General features: G+C 35.4%; 2 protein-coding genes across 2 annotated transcripts; both read left to right on the top strand.

Annotated features, from left to right (window-relative positions):
* Positions 1-1,692: 1,692 nt before the first annotated feature.
* LOC119079170 (putative fatty acyl-CoA reductase CG8303) lies at positions 1,693-9,744 on the top strand. Its single transcript, XM_037186987.1, has 7 exons — positions 1,693-1,905; positions 7,759-8,007; positions 8,069-8,573; positions 8,641-8,727; positions 8,792-9,146; positions 9,216-9,473; positions 9,542-9,744. The coding sequence occupies exons 2-7, from the start codon at positions 7,786-7,788 to the stop codon at positions 9,675-9,677; spliced, it is 1,563 nt and encodes a 520-aa protein (XP_037042882.1). The 5' UTR covers positions 1,693-1,905; positions 7,759-7,785; the 3' UTR covers positions 9,678-9,744.
* Positions 9,745-11,629: 1,885 nt separating this feature from the next.
* LOC119078412 lies at positions 11,630-14,470 on the top strand. Its single transcript, XM_037185913.1, has 2 exons — positions 11,630-11,839; positions 12,423-14,470. Exons 1-2 carry the CDS (start codon positions 11,644-11,646, stop codon positions 12,761-12,763), a joined length of 537 nt encoding a protein of 178 aa, XP_037041808.1. The 5' UTR covers positions 11,630-11,643; the 3' UTR covers positions 12,764-14,470.
* The last annotated feature ends 1,938 nt before the right edge of the window (positions 14,471-16,408 follow it).

The following is a 16,408-nucleotide window of genomic DNA, read 5'->3' as shown; positions in this document are numbered from 1 at the left end:
ATGTGTGAAGGTTAATATAAACAAAAATAGGATTTTAAATCCGAAACAATACTAAAGAGTTCGTGTGATTTATTGAGCTGATAAATTGCACCAAAACAAACTAAAAATTAATTAATGGATTTCGTCACTAAAATCGTTTATTGACCGGAAACCATTTTCCCTTCCTATCAATAAATTTTATCGATTGTTCAACGAAAAATTTAAGAAGCGTTATATAATAACAGCACAAAGACGTGACGCAAGCACGAGTGTCGTAGCATTGAAATTTCATTTTTCTTATTTTTGCTTTGTAAGTGTTTGATAACACGAACCAGACTCGTTTAAGACACCTGTCTTTATACTGTCTATGATACTAAATAAGTCTAAAGGAACTACGAAATTCTATAGACTTCGCTCTTGTGGAAATATGTCATTGAACGGTAACCACATCGCATTGTTCAGATAGTTTACGGACTACTGAGCGCTGTGAGATATGCTAAGTTGATATGTTTAGATGTTTGAGTTTCTATGCATTCCCTGCTGTAGCACCGGCAGAACCGGAAGAACCATAGGGACTAAATGGGCTCATCCCAGGGCGCTGGAGCAATTAGGACAACAAGAAGTAAGGAAAAGAAGTGCTGGGAAGTAAGAAATTGAACGTTTCGAAAGTAAACAATCGTCAAATTCACTCGCTCCGCTCTAGGTCCTATCTTAACTCTTCAAGATCATTAATCTAGAGCGCTGAAGCTGTTAATCCGTCACTTTTGACGTATTGTCGAAATTTTTACCGGTTTAATTTTCCATCACGATTTCCAAACCTGACCCTCACTGTATGTAGACATCGCAAAAGAGACATAATTCAATTTTTAGTTTATAATATTGTCAAAATTGACAGCAGAACAAAAGAAAAACTCTAATTCGGTCTCTTTCACGTCGCTCCTAAAGCAAACTCCTAAAATATATTTGAGGATCTATTTTTGATCGGTAAACTTTGTCAAATTTTTCCAAATAAATTTACCAAAAATAAAGCCTGATTGGCAATACAATTTTTAACATTTTTCGAGCTTTCTAAAGCTCGGAACAGTTTTGAATTAATTTATCCTGAAAAAACCAATTTAACCGTGTTTTGTCCTAGGCCTGATATTATCAATCTGATAATTGAGCTAAAGCATTGAAAATCTGTAATCAGATAATTAGACAACTCAAAAATGAATTTTTGCTTGACGTATCGTTAAATTTTATTGGTCCTACAAACATCCACGTGTTGGATGTTGGATCACTCATAATACAATCTACTAAAGTCGTTTCCATTGTACATTTTTGACTAAATATTCATAAATCCGTTGAGTGAAAGAACCAGCGACACAGACTGGTTTTTTTGACGGACCAGAATTTTTATTATTTGCTTTGCCACAATGAGTAGTTAAACTCGTGGATTTAAAAATCAATTCGTGTCTGTGGCAAGCATTGATGCAGAGATCGTTAACTCGCTCTCTTATTCCGTTGTTGGATTTTCAAAGAGTCCTTATATCATTATACCGACAACGAACTACGTTGTATTGGATTCTCTAGCATAACTTCCAACCGATATTATGCTCCCACCAACAAACCACAAACCGATTTTACAATCGGTTGGTGCGATCAGCATAACCAATTTTCATATACCTATGTTCCATTAAAAACATTGTTGTTAAAGCAGCAAAACAACATTTTCTTGTTCTACTTGTTGCTGGTTTCGCGTTGTTCGTGCAAAAATATAATTCCTTTTAAACACTGTTGCCTTTTGTTGGCTTTCGTAAACTTGACTTTGGTCTGGATTTTTATTCAGTTCTTAGATTCGGTGGTGATCGAACGCGAAATAATTTTTTTTTGTTCGTTGTTGCTGTCGAGGATCTTAAATATTTTTTTTGCTGGTTAAACCACTTGGTGTGTACCTTTTTGCATATATTTTGAAATATGTTCGTTGAATAAAAAATGATTAAATTCAATTTTAATATAAGAAACGAAATAAAGAAAATGGTTTTGCGTGACTCGTACGTTCGATGAATTTTAAATCGCGCATTTGCGAACAAATCGTTATATTACTGGAATACTAATGTGACAAAAGTGTCTATTGTCTGTCGGTCTTACTCAATTCGTAAATTAATTTTCCGTGATGTAGTGACAAACCAAATAAAAAGTAAAAGCGAAATTGTCGCACCCGTTGCCAGTCACGATTTTTTTAATGAAATAAAAAGTGCCTCGGTCGTTTTCATCCTTCACTTTCGCGAATTCTTTCACGCACATTGTGCAGCATTTTCAGCACACGTAGCCTATTTTCTTATATATAATTCTGTCTGCAATGAAATCGAAGAGATTCATTCACTTTACTCACATCAGATGCAGTCAATGGGTTGCACATTTTTATATCTACTTGTCTACACATTGCTAAATGAATCAATCTAATTACACCATAATGCTTGAACATTGGGAAATATTTGTTTGTGTACACGACTATGCTAGGAAAATTTATTATAAATTGAGGCTAGATGGTGTAGACGGCTAAGTGAAATATATTCGCTGGCTCATTTACTGAGTCATTAGTTTCGATATAAAATCAGAATCTTTGCGCAATCAGTTAAAAGAGTGATGAGTGATGTCTTTCTTACCTTTTGTACCAGTCGCACTGTAAGATGGTTCGGTGTAAAATGTTAACCTGTTTCTGCAAGAATTTTTATCGAAAAAAATAACCTTCAGTACACCACTACTACGAAAATCATCTGTCCAATTTTCTTCATTTAAATTTTCAAGATTTTTTCTTATTGTTGCGACTACAGTGATGAATTTGTCGTCTCGTTTTGCAATACATTTTCTTAGTCTTTTTTTTTGCAGATTCAGACAGACCCTTACCATCTTACTGTCTGGTAGACCTTGCAATTATTTTGTTTTGTTTACCAATTAACCGCATTTTCCAATCAAAGCTGTGAGCTTTACAGGAAATCGATTATGATCTTACGCCTCTGAATGTGTTTGTGCATTATTAACTCGAAAAAGTTTCTAAATATTTCAATTTCAATCCGACTCCACCATACACATATACCAATATCTCGAACATGGCAATACACTTCTGGTTTTTAACTCGTTAAATATAATATTGTACCCATAGTCGAAATTGCAAACTGTTGAATGTTCAATGCATTTCGCATGTTCGGATAGAAATGCATTTTTTGTTCAATTAAAAATGGCATTGATGTATATTGCACCTCACCTCAATGCGTCTGCATTTACAATAACATACGTATACGGCACAACGGCATTTTTATTTCGATGTGTTGCTGCTTTGTATAAATTTTTGTTTTTTGGTATTTTGTTTGATTATGCATTGCATTCACTTTAACATCGATGTCATCATAATGAATTTTTGCTGCACATTACAAATTTGCATTATATAATTGAGTGTGGCACTAATTATTCACTTCTCGTTGAACATCAGTGAGTGATTTGCACGGATTTTTTTTTAAATTGATTTATAACTGAAAGTGATTCTCGGAATCATTTCGTGAGACTACATTTAACCTTTTACAGAGTTGAATAGCGAATGGTTCGATGTTAGCTCTCCAAACATCTCACACGTGCTACGGTGAGCTTATGAAGGTCCCGTACTTCATTTGGTCTTGCACAACACTTTGTTGGGTCTAAAAAACTTACCATTATATCCTGTATGCTGTGTCGATTTCGTTACTTCATTTGATTTAAGAATATTGACGCAAAATCTTGTACTTCATTTGTTTTAACATCAATTTTCCTTGATGAGAATTATAAGATCCAAACCTCACACCTGTTATTGTGAGCTTATGACGGTCTCTAATTTCATTTGTTCTTGCACAACACTTGCATTCATACTTTGCTGCTCTGCATGTTTTCGAGCAAATTTTTCATCGAATTTTTCGAAAGATTTTTTCTAGAAAATTAGAACAAAAGTTTTATCGAAAATAGCCACTGCTTGGTTGGGTGTACAAAACCTAGCAACATAAGTATATTGTGTTGAATCTACTATGTACTTTGTTTGATTTAAGAATATCAGCAGATATCGACACAAAAATCTTGTACTTCATTAGTTTTTGCAACCATTTTGATTTTGAATTTATAAAAGTATAAAAGCGCGAGCCTATAACTATTGAGAACAGGCGATGTCTTTGAAACGTTCATTTTTTGAGTCATTGTTCTTTCACATTAATATTAAGAAACACAAGAATACTCAATGAAGCTTGATATGGCAATGGCACAATCATTTCTTCTTCCACTCTAAAGTATTTGATTGAAAAAAGGACACAAAAGCATGCAGTCTGTGGATAGTCTCCGCGCCAATCAGTCGTTTGATTCATACACTAATCAATCGGTTCCACAACATCCAATTTTAATCAGTGTTTGCAGCGTTATGCGATTTTATAAATCCTAAATGACTTACTCGTATTAAGTCAAATTTGATGACAAGCAAAAATTCTTAAAGTTTTTTTTCCTCACACCAGTTCCTCGTTTTGTTAGTGGCCGCAAGGTATTTCCAATATTATAATACGATACACCGTGAAACGAATTTTTTGTAATGACTCGATGACTGTATTCTTTGCATCAATTAAAACAAAAACGAAATTTTTTTTTTCGTATATTGGAAAGAAGACACCAGCTTATGTCTGATAATTTGATGCACCAGATTCTTTTTTTGGCAAACGACTTTCCAACCAATTGCCGAATGCAGACCTTAAACTCTTTCGAATTTTCTCTTTTCTCAAGTGTACATTTTTATGCAAGCCCATCACACCACCAACAGGTTTCCATTCAAAGAAAACGAGTTTTCGATTGAGTAAGAACATTTTTATTCGGCCAAAACTAAATTAATTAAAATTAGCAAGAAATGTTCGATCATCATTTTTTTGTGGGTCTGTTTGTGTTGTTCAATCAGTAATTGCGCTGATGGATAGACTAATTATTTCGGCAGTTCAATAAAAAAAAAACTTAAATGTTTCATTTCATGGTTTTTTGTTATATAGAGGTTCAACTCTAATCTCTTTAAACTTCATCAATGGTTTTGTGTGTTATGAATGTGTCTTTATGTTGGTTATTATATTTCTCTTTCATCTGTATTTAACTTTACCTGTGTAGAACATGAATTATGCGCAGTGAATAAGCAGTAAATAAATATAATGAGACAGAAATAAGATATCATTGTCTGGAAGTATTTAAAAAAAATCGTAAGCATTAAAGTGAACCATAAAAAATAGAGTGTGGTGACCGTGATTTTGAATTTTTAGGAAAAGATCTGTAGTTTGTCGATACGGCTACCTTCATTGCTGTTCGCTACTATTAAGAGAAAATTATTTTTTTTGTCACAATTTACATTTTACCGACGAAAAACCGGAAGTTGTGGAAGATTAACAAAAAAAAAATTCTGTCGCTTCGCAATTCATTTCCACTGTTCACATGGAATGAGACATATTCCAATCGAATTCGTTTCTCGTACGAATCATTGCTGTGGTGGTTATATATTATTTCCCATGTTTAATATTTCCAAAGCATCAAAAGATAGATGAGGAAAAAAAATTAATTCGAGTCACAGACTGATTATTCACACGATTTATTTCGCTCTTTTTCCTCTGTGTTCCTTATATAAATATGAATGGTATCTGAGCCGTATAGATTTTGTATAGGTTTCATTATTATGTCAATAGTGACCTAGACAGAGGTACAATTGTTGTATTATTAAGAAATGAGGCACATCTCATTCATTGCGTTTTATTTCGTTTTATTTTGATCTTGACCTTGTGTTTTTAATGTTTCGATTTTTATATTAAAACTTCCTAATACAAATTGTAATACGTCAGGTTCTGAGGCAATGTTTTTTTTTGTTTCTTCACCGTATCGTTGCCATTAGAATTTCCAGTTTTCGCCGATTAGATTTTCGAATTCTGGTTAGTCGTTATGCTAATTACGTTTTCGACAAAGTCAGGAAATCAACAATGGAAAGCTGGATTCCCGTCTGAAGATTTTGCGGCTGATAAATTTATCTCTTCGATAGACTAGCAAAAAACAAACAAACTAGCATCACGGCTAGTAATTAATGTAATCGAGATGAATCGCTGCTGATAAACTCAGACGGGAATTTGTTTGTGATGAGTGCTTGGGTATTTTTTGTGTTAGAATAAATTTGTGTTTCTAATTAATTATTAAAATCGTCTATAGATTCGTATGAATTTATATTTATCCGGTTATGTTATAACCTGCCAGTCGTTGATTTTAGATATAAACACAGTGCCGAACTGGCTACCAAAAAGCCAACCGGACTATGCAAAAAAAACTTGAAAAACTTAAAAAATTCAAAAAGTTCTCGGGACAATATCCGGTTGCCTAGTATGGCCAGTTTGGGACTGGATTATATAATAAATTGTCTGTTTGCCACAGGAAATAACGTTGGTAACCCCGTTGCTCTTAGCATTAACATATGTAGGCTCTATGTTTCGTTTGTAAAGATAAATAACTCGGGCTTGTTCTTTACCCTTCACAATAGATCATAGATCATTGTCAGTGTCATTTGAGATGTCAAATAAGTTGCCATTTTCACGCAGTTAAGGAATCATTGAAACTGTGATAGAGAGACAGAGACAAAGAGGCGTCACCATCTTCGTTTTTCAAAATTTAACGTATAGAAGTATTCCATCTGCTCATAGAAGACTTTTCAACAGGAAAGATCGAACACTTACCTCAATTTGGATAGCAAGAAATTCATCGGTTCGACTGTTTTTTAAGATCCAACAGTTCTATACTTCCATCAATGTAGAACCTGAGGAACGAAGAAAAACAAGAACTCGCATTTCTAACATAATTGAGGTGGCTGTAGTTGAAAAAAATGTTTGCGCCGAAGCTAGAGAAGGCATTGCCTAAACTCAACTTTTACGGACTGTTATCCATCTGACTATCCATACCAACGACGAGAACTTATAAAACAAAAACTTTTCTTCTAGAAAAAAGGACGAAATGATTGTAACGAATTGATCTTGTGATGAAAAATAGAAATGACCAATAGATCTCTTTGTTTGGCAAAACTGATGACAGAAAACTGATGAACGATGAGAAAAGTGTGCAAATTAATCGTTGCTAACTTCACGATTTCGCATAGTAATGAATAACTGAGTACGTCCAATTCTTTGAAATGAATGCAAATGAACCAAATACGGGGAATTCCCTTAGAAGCGAAGTTTGTTGTCATTAGTTTGCACACAAACCGAACAGTCGATCGTCACGCCAGTGGTCATTTTAGTGATCCATAGATCCATCAATTCGCTGAATGTGCTCACAGGTCGAAAGAAGTACCAGATTAACGATAAAATGGGCGGCATAGTATGCCGCCGGTATACGATACATGATGTGGACGGAACACATAACACAAAAATGATTTGATTGACTTACTGTTAATCAACACTAATCAACCCTTGTTGCCGCCTGTGAAGGATCAATCATTTGATCCAATAAACAGATTTTTATACAACCTCACTGCCTTCTGCGTGTTTATATGGTTTCACCTGAAGTAAATTACCTCACCTTTTATAAATTTAAGTTGTTGTGCGTGTAACTACGAACTTTGATGTCTTAATATGGGAGGGGAGCGTTCACAAATCAAGTCCGTATTTTTTCGCGTCCCTTTCGCCCTTCTACGCAATATATCATGAAAATCAATTTTAAGTTTGTTTGAAGTGTCTGCTTTCATAAAATCGATCCTAATTTTACGATTTTGTTTCTCGTTTAAAGGCATACGGAGGAAATCCTCAATTTATCATGATTGCAGTGCGAACCGATGACGAGCCGAAAAGGTCGACGATAAAATCATTTTTTGCCAACAAAAATGTATTTGTAACGGGAGGCACTGGATTCTTGGGCGCAGTTTTAGTAGAATCAATTCTCAGCACCAGTCCGGATGTGGGGAATATATTCCTATTAGTGAGGGATAAATATGGTGCAAATGCTCACACCAGGATACAGCGACTGCTTGCGAAACCAGTATGTTGAAAATCGCGAATCAATTTTTCATGCAGTTGCTAAAAGTGGATTTCCATTTCAGTTATTCAAAGCCCATTCGGAAGAAGCACTGAAAAAGATCGTACCGGTGATTGGTGAATTAAGTGAAAAAAATCTTGGTATTAGAGACGACGAACTGCAAAGGCTCAGAGACACAGTTAACATTGTCTACCACAGTGCGGCAACCATAAAATTCCATACATACTTGAAAACAGCAATCACAGTCAATCTGATCGGAACGTATCGCACGATAGAATTCGCAAAGAGCCTAAAAAGATTGGATTCTTATGTGTACCTGTCAACGGCATTCTGCAATGCTGACCAAGATAAATTTATCGAGGAAAAGGTATACACATCTGTCCAAGATCCGTACGAAATGATGAAACTAGTGAACGATGACGAACTATGGCAACGTAATTCCGCACCGGAAATTCAGGCTTTGGTGGGTGGTCACCCGAACACATACACCTTTACGAAACAATTGGCGGAAAATTTACTGCTGAAAGAAATGGCTGGCTATCCAGCGGGCATTGTACGACCGTCTGTGGGTGAGTTTTGACGAATCATTTCGATTTGACGAAGAAAAATGTTAACTTGTCCGCATTTCCACTCAAGTATATGGAACATACAGAGATCCGATTCTGGGGTGGGTCGGAAACGCAAATAGTGGTCATTTGGGTCTATTGGTTGGTTACGCTAAAGGTAACTTTAAGTCGACTTTGGCTAGCAGGGACATTATCACTAAACATTTTGAATAAATCGACAGGAATCTTCCGAACAATTTCTGGTAACGGTGAGTCAAGTATCGATATAATTCCATGCGACTATGTCATAAATGCGGCCATAACAATGGGATGGTATGTTGGCACCCGAAAAACCGAAACCATCGAGGTTATACATAGCACATGTGGTGAACGGAATCGATTCACATTGAATCAATTCTGCGATGCACTCAACGAAAATGTACAAAAAAATCCGTGCGATTCCATAGTGTGGATGCCCTACACGAAACCTCGTGAAGGGGTCCGCTACGAAGTGTTCGTCTTCTTGTTTCATCTGCTACCGGCCATGTTTTTAGCAATACCAGAATCGCTGTTCCAGTTCGGAAAGTCGCGCAAATCGTTAGTGTCCTTCAAGCATTTCACAGTGGAAGGGTCCGATTGAAAATATTTTTTTTCTTCGAATTTTAGTACGCTGGAATACATGCAACTGTTCCACAAGGGATCAACAGTATTCAACTACTTCTTGCATAAGAGCTTACAATATTCTGTTAAAAATGCGCTAAGAATCATGGGGGAGTTGCATCCAGACGACCTCGATCGCTATCAATACGATGCCAAAAATTGTGACTGGTCCAAACTGATAGAAAATTGTTTCTTGGGAATCCGGCGATATTATTTCCATGAATCATACGAGACAACGATGTGGCATAGAGTCATGTTCAAGATGTAAGTTGTTGTTGAGCTCGTTTCCTCCGTTGTTTAAACTGTATTCACACGTTCTTTGCATTTCGCAGATTTCAAGTCTTATACTACGTCGGATGGGTGTTCATCTTGGCATTAATTTATTTCATGGTGCTTCCGTTGGCCGGCACATTTCAATTAACTTTTGCTATTGCTTCGTCTGTTTGCCTATTTTTGATTTGGTTGTAGTTAAATTCCTTCTTCCTTTTTGTTCGCGGTTAATTTATGAAAATAAAATTTACAAAATTTAACGTTGTCATTTGTTTGGTTTGGCGGTAGATGGCACTGTCTGGAGGTCAAACAGTGGCTTTGTTAGATCTGTTTTAATTTACATTACTTGAGCGGATGAGTGGAAGTGCTGCCATATTTTATTGCCAAGGGCAAGAGTTAAGGGAAGCTTTTTTTAATTTAAGAAATTTAATTCATTTAAAATAGGCCCTAGAGCCTAGAGTACTTAGCAATGTTCAGGGCGGCTAGAAATATCTCGCGCCGGCGTGATTTACAATGATACACAAAGAATTGATAAATATCACTATTTCACTTACGTACGGTCGTGAGCTGTCCATAGATACTTTAGTTGACCTGATCCACGGTCAGGACTTGGAACTACGACCAAACAAGTGCTATGAGCACTTTTCACTCTTTGGGTCTTCAGTACACACACATATTCAAGCACCAAATTTTCACCACGGATTCAGGGTGACTCGGTGGTCATTTTGGGTACATCCGGTATGTCACTGTCATTTACCTAAAGCAAAATTTAACAAAAACATCCTTTTTTCATGAGTGGAGAAATACATTGTTCCTAGTTGAAATATCGCGACATCGTCGTTGTTCCTCAAAATGCTAAAATGCTTTTTTAGCGAATTCGATTCTCTTCTCATTCACTAAAAAAGCCCTTTAGTATGTGTTAGGAAAATAACTATGATCACACACCGCACATATGATTTTTTCGGTAAATCCATGCAAGATGAGTATTGTCACGACTCATGCTCTCTCGAATAACAACTTGAGATGCACTGTAGAGGTTGCTTTTTGTCACTAAATTTAATGGACTTCCTGTCAAAATGTATGGAGGATTTCGGTTTAATTTAATTTATTTAATTCCTTTGATGTTTACACAATCGAAAGAAATTTTTTATCATTTGCACAAAATAATACTTACGGAATGTAGTAACTTACTAGGCAACAATTTAATTAGAGCTGATAAAAACTAAATTGGTTCATACATTTTGACAGTTAATGATCTTTGCTTTTCACGTGCTCTTTTCTTTAAGTCATTTTTTTTGTCGGAAGGTGTCGCCCACTTCTACCTTAAGTGCCAGTATATGTCTTGCCCAAGGTAAATATAGTGAGGAGGTAATGCCATATACAACCGGATCAGATGTGCAAGGGCACGAAAGTTTGCTATAAACGCCATCTATCCCTGTCTTTAAAATAACAAAATTGCTTAGAAACCTGGGCCATCTGTTTTGTGATAAGTACAACATTTTGTGAAACACAAGTAAATCTTATTCAACCATTTTGAAAAAAAGATGTCAGTGGCAACGAACTATTGTGCTAGGCCGTTCGTCTGAATGGCATTACCTCCGCCCATATATTTACCTTGGTCTTACCTAAAAGATAAATCTTACTCGCGCCATGTAGTGACGTCACGTTTATTTATCTAGAAGAATAAATCGGCTGTCTAGATGGATATATGGGAATAGCACTCATACTGGCGGTTACCGGTACTAAAGAAGTAGATTCGAAACATTAACGACTGCTACGAAAGCAGAAGACCTCCAACTTCTATAAGGAAATATGATACAGTTTTTAACATTCAAAAGTATCGACACATTATAAATTTCTTATTTTGCTTACTTCTCTCATTTCTCCATAAACGAGTATATGGAGAAATGAGAGAAGTTCGAGAAATAAGAAATGTATAATATGTCGATACTTTTGAATGTTAAAAACTGTACCTGAATAACAAAAACTTCACAGATATGTTCAACGAATCTCTTGAATAAGGAAAAAAACGACGCCATCTGTTTGCAAAAAATTCAATACGTGTAGCCTTTGAAAGTGAAAACACAACAGGCATCACCGGCATCACTGTATGTTGACATTTTTGACATATCCATTTTTGACATATAAATTAATATTTTGTTTAATGTTAACACAGACGTTGTTTACGTACAAAAATTCGAAAAGTCGAATTTACAAAGTGAGTCTTACGAAGAATTACTTTGGAAGAGCGAGCAAAATGGTTGTTATCCAACCGAGTACGGACACTTTCGAGAGCTTCAAAGAGGAGATATTCAGACGATTTCCTGATCTGAACCAAAAATTGGAACTGTTTTATGAAGGTAAACAATATTCAGGTGTTACCGTGCTGTAATGTGAATTGCATTTTTCTTGCTACTGACCGATTGAGTTATACACTGACAAAAAAGTTTCGAAAAACTCAGCTGTTGCTGTGTTTTTTGTATGGGGCGCTACAGCTGTGGCAGCTATTGTAGATTACCTGGAGACAAAGTTACCTGCAACAGCTAAGTTTTTCGAAACTTTTTTGTCAGTGTAGTTCGGAGGTTTTTTGACTAAACTCTTCACAGATATATCTCATAAGGTAATCAGATTTATCATCCAACCCCTTATGGCCCATAAGTTATGGGTTGTCAAGACTTATGACTTGTTAATGTGGCATTGGAAATTCAGTTGGTTGATACAGTGACAGGGCCTATTCTTAAATTTTTTTTCACAAATTTCATGAAAAGATCGTGAAAAAAAGTCAAGTGAGGCAAGCAAATTGAGTTTTTTTTCTGAAAGCCAACAACATTGCTAAGAAAAAGTTGACTTTATTATTGGCCATTGTCATGAAATCAAAAAAATTTTCCAAATTTTACCGAATGTCGCATTTTTCCCCAATTTCACACGTTGTTTCTGTTTTAGATGCCGACTCCGACAAAATCACAATCATCGTCTCTCAGAATTTTGAAATATTTAAACAACTGAACATTGACGACGTATCGATTGTTATCACAGATCTTGATTCAATGACGTTTTTTGTTAAGAACGATGATACCAAATCATCGTCATTGTCACAAAACAATGGATCACGTCCAAATGTCGATGCAACTGTAAAGGTCGAAAAAGCTGAAGCAGTGAAAACTAAAACTAAAAGAATGTCATCACAATCGTCAGTTGAACCATCGCCATCGGCGAAACGAGCCAAAACACTAAACGAAAGTACCGGACGCCCTCGGATAATTATGTCTAAACAGAAATCGTAAGTTTATTCTCCAAGCGGAAACTTCTATCAATTATTTTCGTAACTTCTCTTCGATTTTAAAAATTCTCTGAATTTTGTGAAACGCAGTTAATTGCTTCTATGAATTTCTAAAGTTGTTCTCATAAAGTTCTGATAATGTTGCAAAATGAATATAAAGCAGATTAAGAGCAACGAAATGAAGTGGTCTCATCTTTGTGTCAAATCAAATTATGTTAATTATGCGCGATTCCGGCGAGGATTATTTATTTGAGAGCGATTAGAAAATGCGTCCTTCGTATAAAATAATATATTTCAGAATGAATAAATGATTCCATTGCTGATTCTCAAATTCCAGTTTCCATAATTGATTCCCTTTTAAATACCATGGCTAATTCTGTGACCATAACCAATTCTAACCAAATCAATTAATTCTGAAGAATTGCACCAACAAATTCGTATAACAATAATCTCTTCCGAATCAGCTCCTACATACTGCACTAATTCTTTTTCGTCTAACAGTAGCAGCATTCTGTATTTCCAGTTATTGTAGTTCGTTCCATTAAATAGAAGGTACCTCGTCGTACTTTTATCGTCTTCCATTCTGCCTTTACTTTGTGATCTGGGCCCATAACCTGTTAATTATGCGCGATTATGCGTCCTTCGTATAAAATAATATATTTCAGAATGAATAAATGAACAATTTCAAAGTTCAAAGCATACTAAAACCAATACCGTTTGAAGGCTTCTTGATCATTTCAATTACATCAACCAACAAATTATACGAAAAAATATCTACCGAGTCCTTAGACGGTAATTGTTCTTTTCCACTCCATCGGCTTGCAAATTCTCTGTTCGACAGTAAACGGAGAGTCAAACAGAGTAAACGCCCGGGTAGCTCTACTGAGGAATACTCTCTGAATCGTGAAATCGGCTGCTAGCAATCTTACATCATTCCATTAAATATGAATATTTTCAATTCCATTTCTAAGTTCTATGGTGCGCACTCACTTCAATTTTTCTGATTTAGTTCATCATGAAACAATAAAATCCGTGAGTAGCGTTAATTAGAAATGAAATTCAAAATGTTTTAATATTTAACGAACGGCGGGCACGAGACTCATCTGTCATCTATACATCAAGTTGATTTCTAAGTTTTGTTTCTTTGTTCGTATTAACAAGACTGTAGACTTGGGGAGGTCAATACTAAAAATTCACCGCGCCATAAAAATTCGATTTTGGTAAATAAAATGGTGATTTGTGTGATGTCCCCAAAGTTTACATCCTTGGGGATTGATACATTCCCGATTTGTTACAAAAATGATCAATTCTGTAGTTAAATGAGACCTTGTAAAACCATAAATGCATACCACAGCAGCTCACAGCTCACAAAAGCGACAGATCAAAGAGACTAAAAATTTATCATTTCTGCGGGTTTCGTTGAACAATAAGTTGTGTGGTTTAGTTAAATCTTAAAAATATACATAAGTACACTGAGAATTTATGACTGTGATATTACCCTTCGTCAATTGTATCAATATTCGTGCATTCAATACTTTAAAGACGTTTAATAAGACTTATCGTTAATTGGTCATCAATTTCGTCACAGTACTGCTCTTATCACAAAAGTCTCCAAATTTGACCCTTGTCAATTCAGTGTAGGAGCAGTGCTGTGATTTCGTCCGGGTCTTCAAGTGAATTGTTACACAAGTATTGACGCAATAGACATCAAAGACTGATTAAACATAATTTACATGTTAAAACTATTTTAGAAGATTATTTTAAATAAAATCTAATAAATTTTCAATCAAAATTGTAGTTTTATTCGATCGTAACATCTGCAGCAAAGTTATTCTGAAGAAAAAGGTGAATGTAAAATGGTAACTGATTGTTACAGTATCTTACGAAATTGGTCAAGTACGTCTGCGCTCGTACGTCTGCGCTCGTAAGCATTTTCGATAATTCATTCGGTTTGATAAAATATCGATATTTTGTAAAAATCATTATCAATCGAATCTTTTATCGACAATGGATGAATATCGAATGATGATCGGTAAATCGGCTAATCATTCGACAATATATTTGCTAATAATTCGATTATCAGTCGATATTTATCTATATCTATATAGATAAAACATTCGATTGATATTGTTTCGATTATTTGAAATCATCGATTGATGACATTTTCCAGTGAAAATGACTATGGTGTGGCGTTCGTATAAACTCGTAGTGCGTGTTTGTGAAACAAGTGTGGCAGGTTTAATAAAGAGGAATAGATTTCTTCGCTGTCGTCAAGCTGAGTAAGCTAAACATTTCCAAAGTATGTAAACAACTGAGTTGAAATACTTATCCAAAAACACTGAAACCCTAATTTGTCCTCCCATCAAGGCTCTTTCATAACATCACCGGAAGGTCTGGCTGTATCCAAAAAGAATGAATATGAGAAAACAATCCCAATCTAATTTGATTTAAAATTTAACTTAAAATATTGTTTGATAACGAGCTAGGCAAAAAGCACCTATCGGTAAGTGGCAGTACACAAATGACGTCACCCTATTTTATTCCATTTTCGACTACCACCTTTTATTGTAAGCACTCTGGCGTGACCGCATTTGTGTAAGACCAACGCACTTCAAGTAAACGCATAGAGGTAGACTCTTCTGTAAACGTGATCGTAGTCGACAAATGACAAATAGTACTGTTTTGCATGAAACTGTTTTTTACAGTTGTTGTGTGACACACTGTCAAGGTTCAGTACCCAATTTAGAGTACAACTGATGCTTCAGTATTTCATTCATCTGTTATCGACAAGAGCGACATAAGTAAGCAATGCACTCTGTCAAAGCACTGCTCGTAGCACGAACACTTATTTTTCCAACGTCATAAAATCACCAAATTGCTTCTTATTCACACCAAGAAATCCTGACTCCTATCCTTACGAAATAAACACAAAACCCTCGACAAAACCTATTTTGATTCGATAAGCCTCCTAATATTTTTTGTATTCATGCTAAGAGAAGAGCTGTGCATTCGATAAATCGTCAGAAAACCGCAATTTTCTCATTAAAGGGACAAAATAATGTAAATCACACCAACGAGGGAAGAAATGTTGGAAATTGAATTTTGGTGGTGTTGCTTTTGTAGACACAAGTCACCGGAAAAATGTAATTTACAACTTTTTCACAACAAAGGTTTCCAAACTTTTAGCGAATGGTAGAAAACGACTATTTTCTTGCCTGCGATGTAAACCAAAATTTCTCAACTCAGTGACGAAATAGGTTGGCTTTTTTTAGGTTGGCTGCGCATTTCGTCAAAGGATAAATTCAGTAAAAAAAACGAACACCTTCATCATTCCGTTGATCAAAGAAACACCGTCCTCATACAACTTGTAAAAGTATGAATTCCGTAGGAACATATCAAACTCCTTCTTTACACAGTTTGTAGAAGGATGAATTCAGTAGGAGCAAGCCAAAAACCTTCTTTAATGGTTTGTAGAAGGTTTAATTTAGTTGTATCAGACTAAACTACTCCCTCACACAATTAAAAGACTGGAGAAATACATTAATAATATTTGGTTTTGAAAGCTACCATTATGTAAGTTTTCTGACAAGATCATCTTCTGGTCATGTATATCATCATCTCTCCATTTATTTCATCATCTCTCCATATA

The sequence above is a fragment of the Bradysia coprophila genome, unplaced genomic scaffold (assembly GCF_014529535.1).
Source record: "Bradysia coprophila strain Holo2 unplaced genomic scaffold, BU_Bcop_v1 contig_297, whole genome shotgun sequence".
Classification (NCBI taxonomy): domain Eukaryota; kingdom Metazoa; phylum Arthropoda; class Insecta; order Diptera; family Sciaridae; genus Bradysia; species Bradysia coprophila.
This window is presented reverse-complemented; position numbering and strand designations above follow the sequence as displayed.

What these genes read in the sequence shown, in the direction of transcription:
- LOC119078412 (XM_037185913.1), top strand. Translation starts at nt 11,644, where the DNA reads ATGTTAACACAGACGTTGTTTACGTACAAAAATTCGAAAAGTCGAATT. An exon ending in ATTGGAACTGTTTTATGAAG is followed by an intron (nt 11,840 to 12,422) that starts GTAAACAATATT and finishes TTTCTGTTTTAG; the next exon opens with ATGCCGACTCCGACAAAATC.
- LOC119079170 (XM_037186987.1), top strand. Translation starts at nt 7,786, where the DNA reads ATGATTGCAGTGCGAACCGATGACGAGCCGAAAAGGTCGACGATAAAA. An exon ending in CATTGTACGACCGTCTGTGG is followed by an intron (nt 8,574 to 8,640) that starts GTGAGTTTTGAC and finishes TTTCCACTCAAG; the next exon opens with TATATGGAACATACAGAGAT. An exon ending in ATTGGTTGGTTACGCTAAAG is followed by an intron (nt 8,728 to 8,791) that starts GTAACTTTAAGT and finishes ATAAATCGACAG; the next exon opens with GAATCTTCCGAACAATTTCT.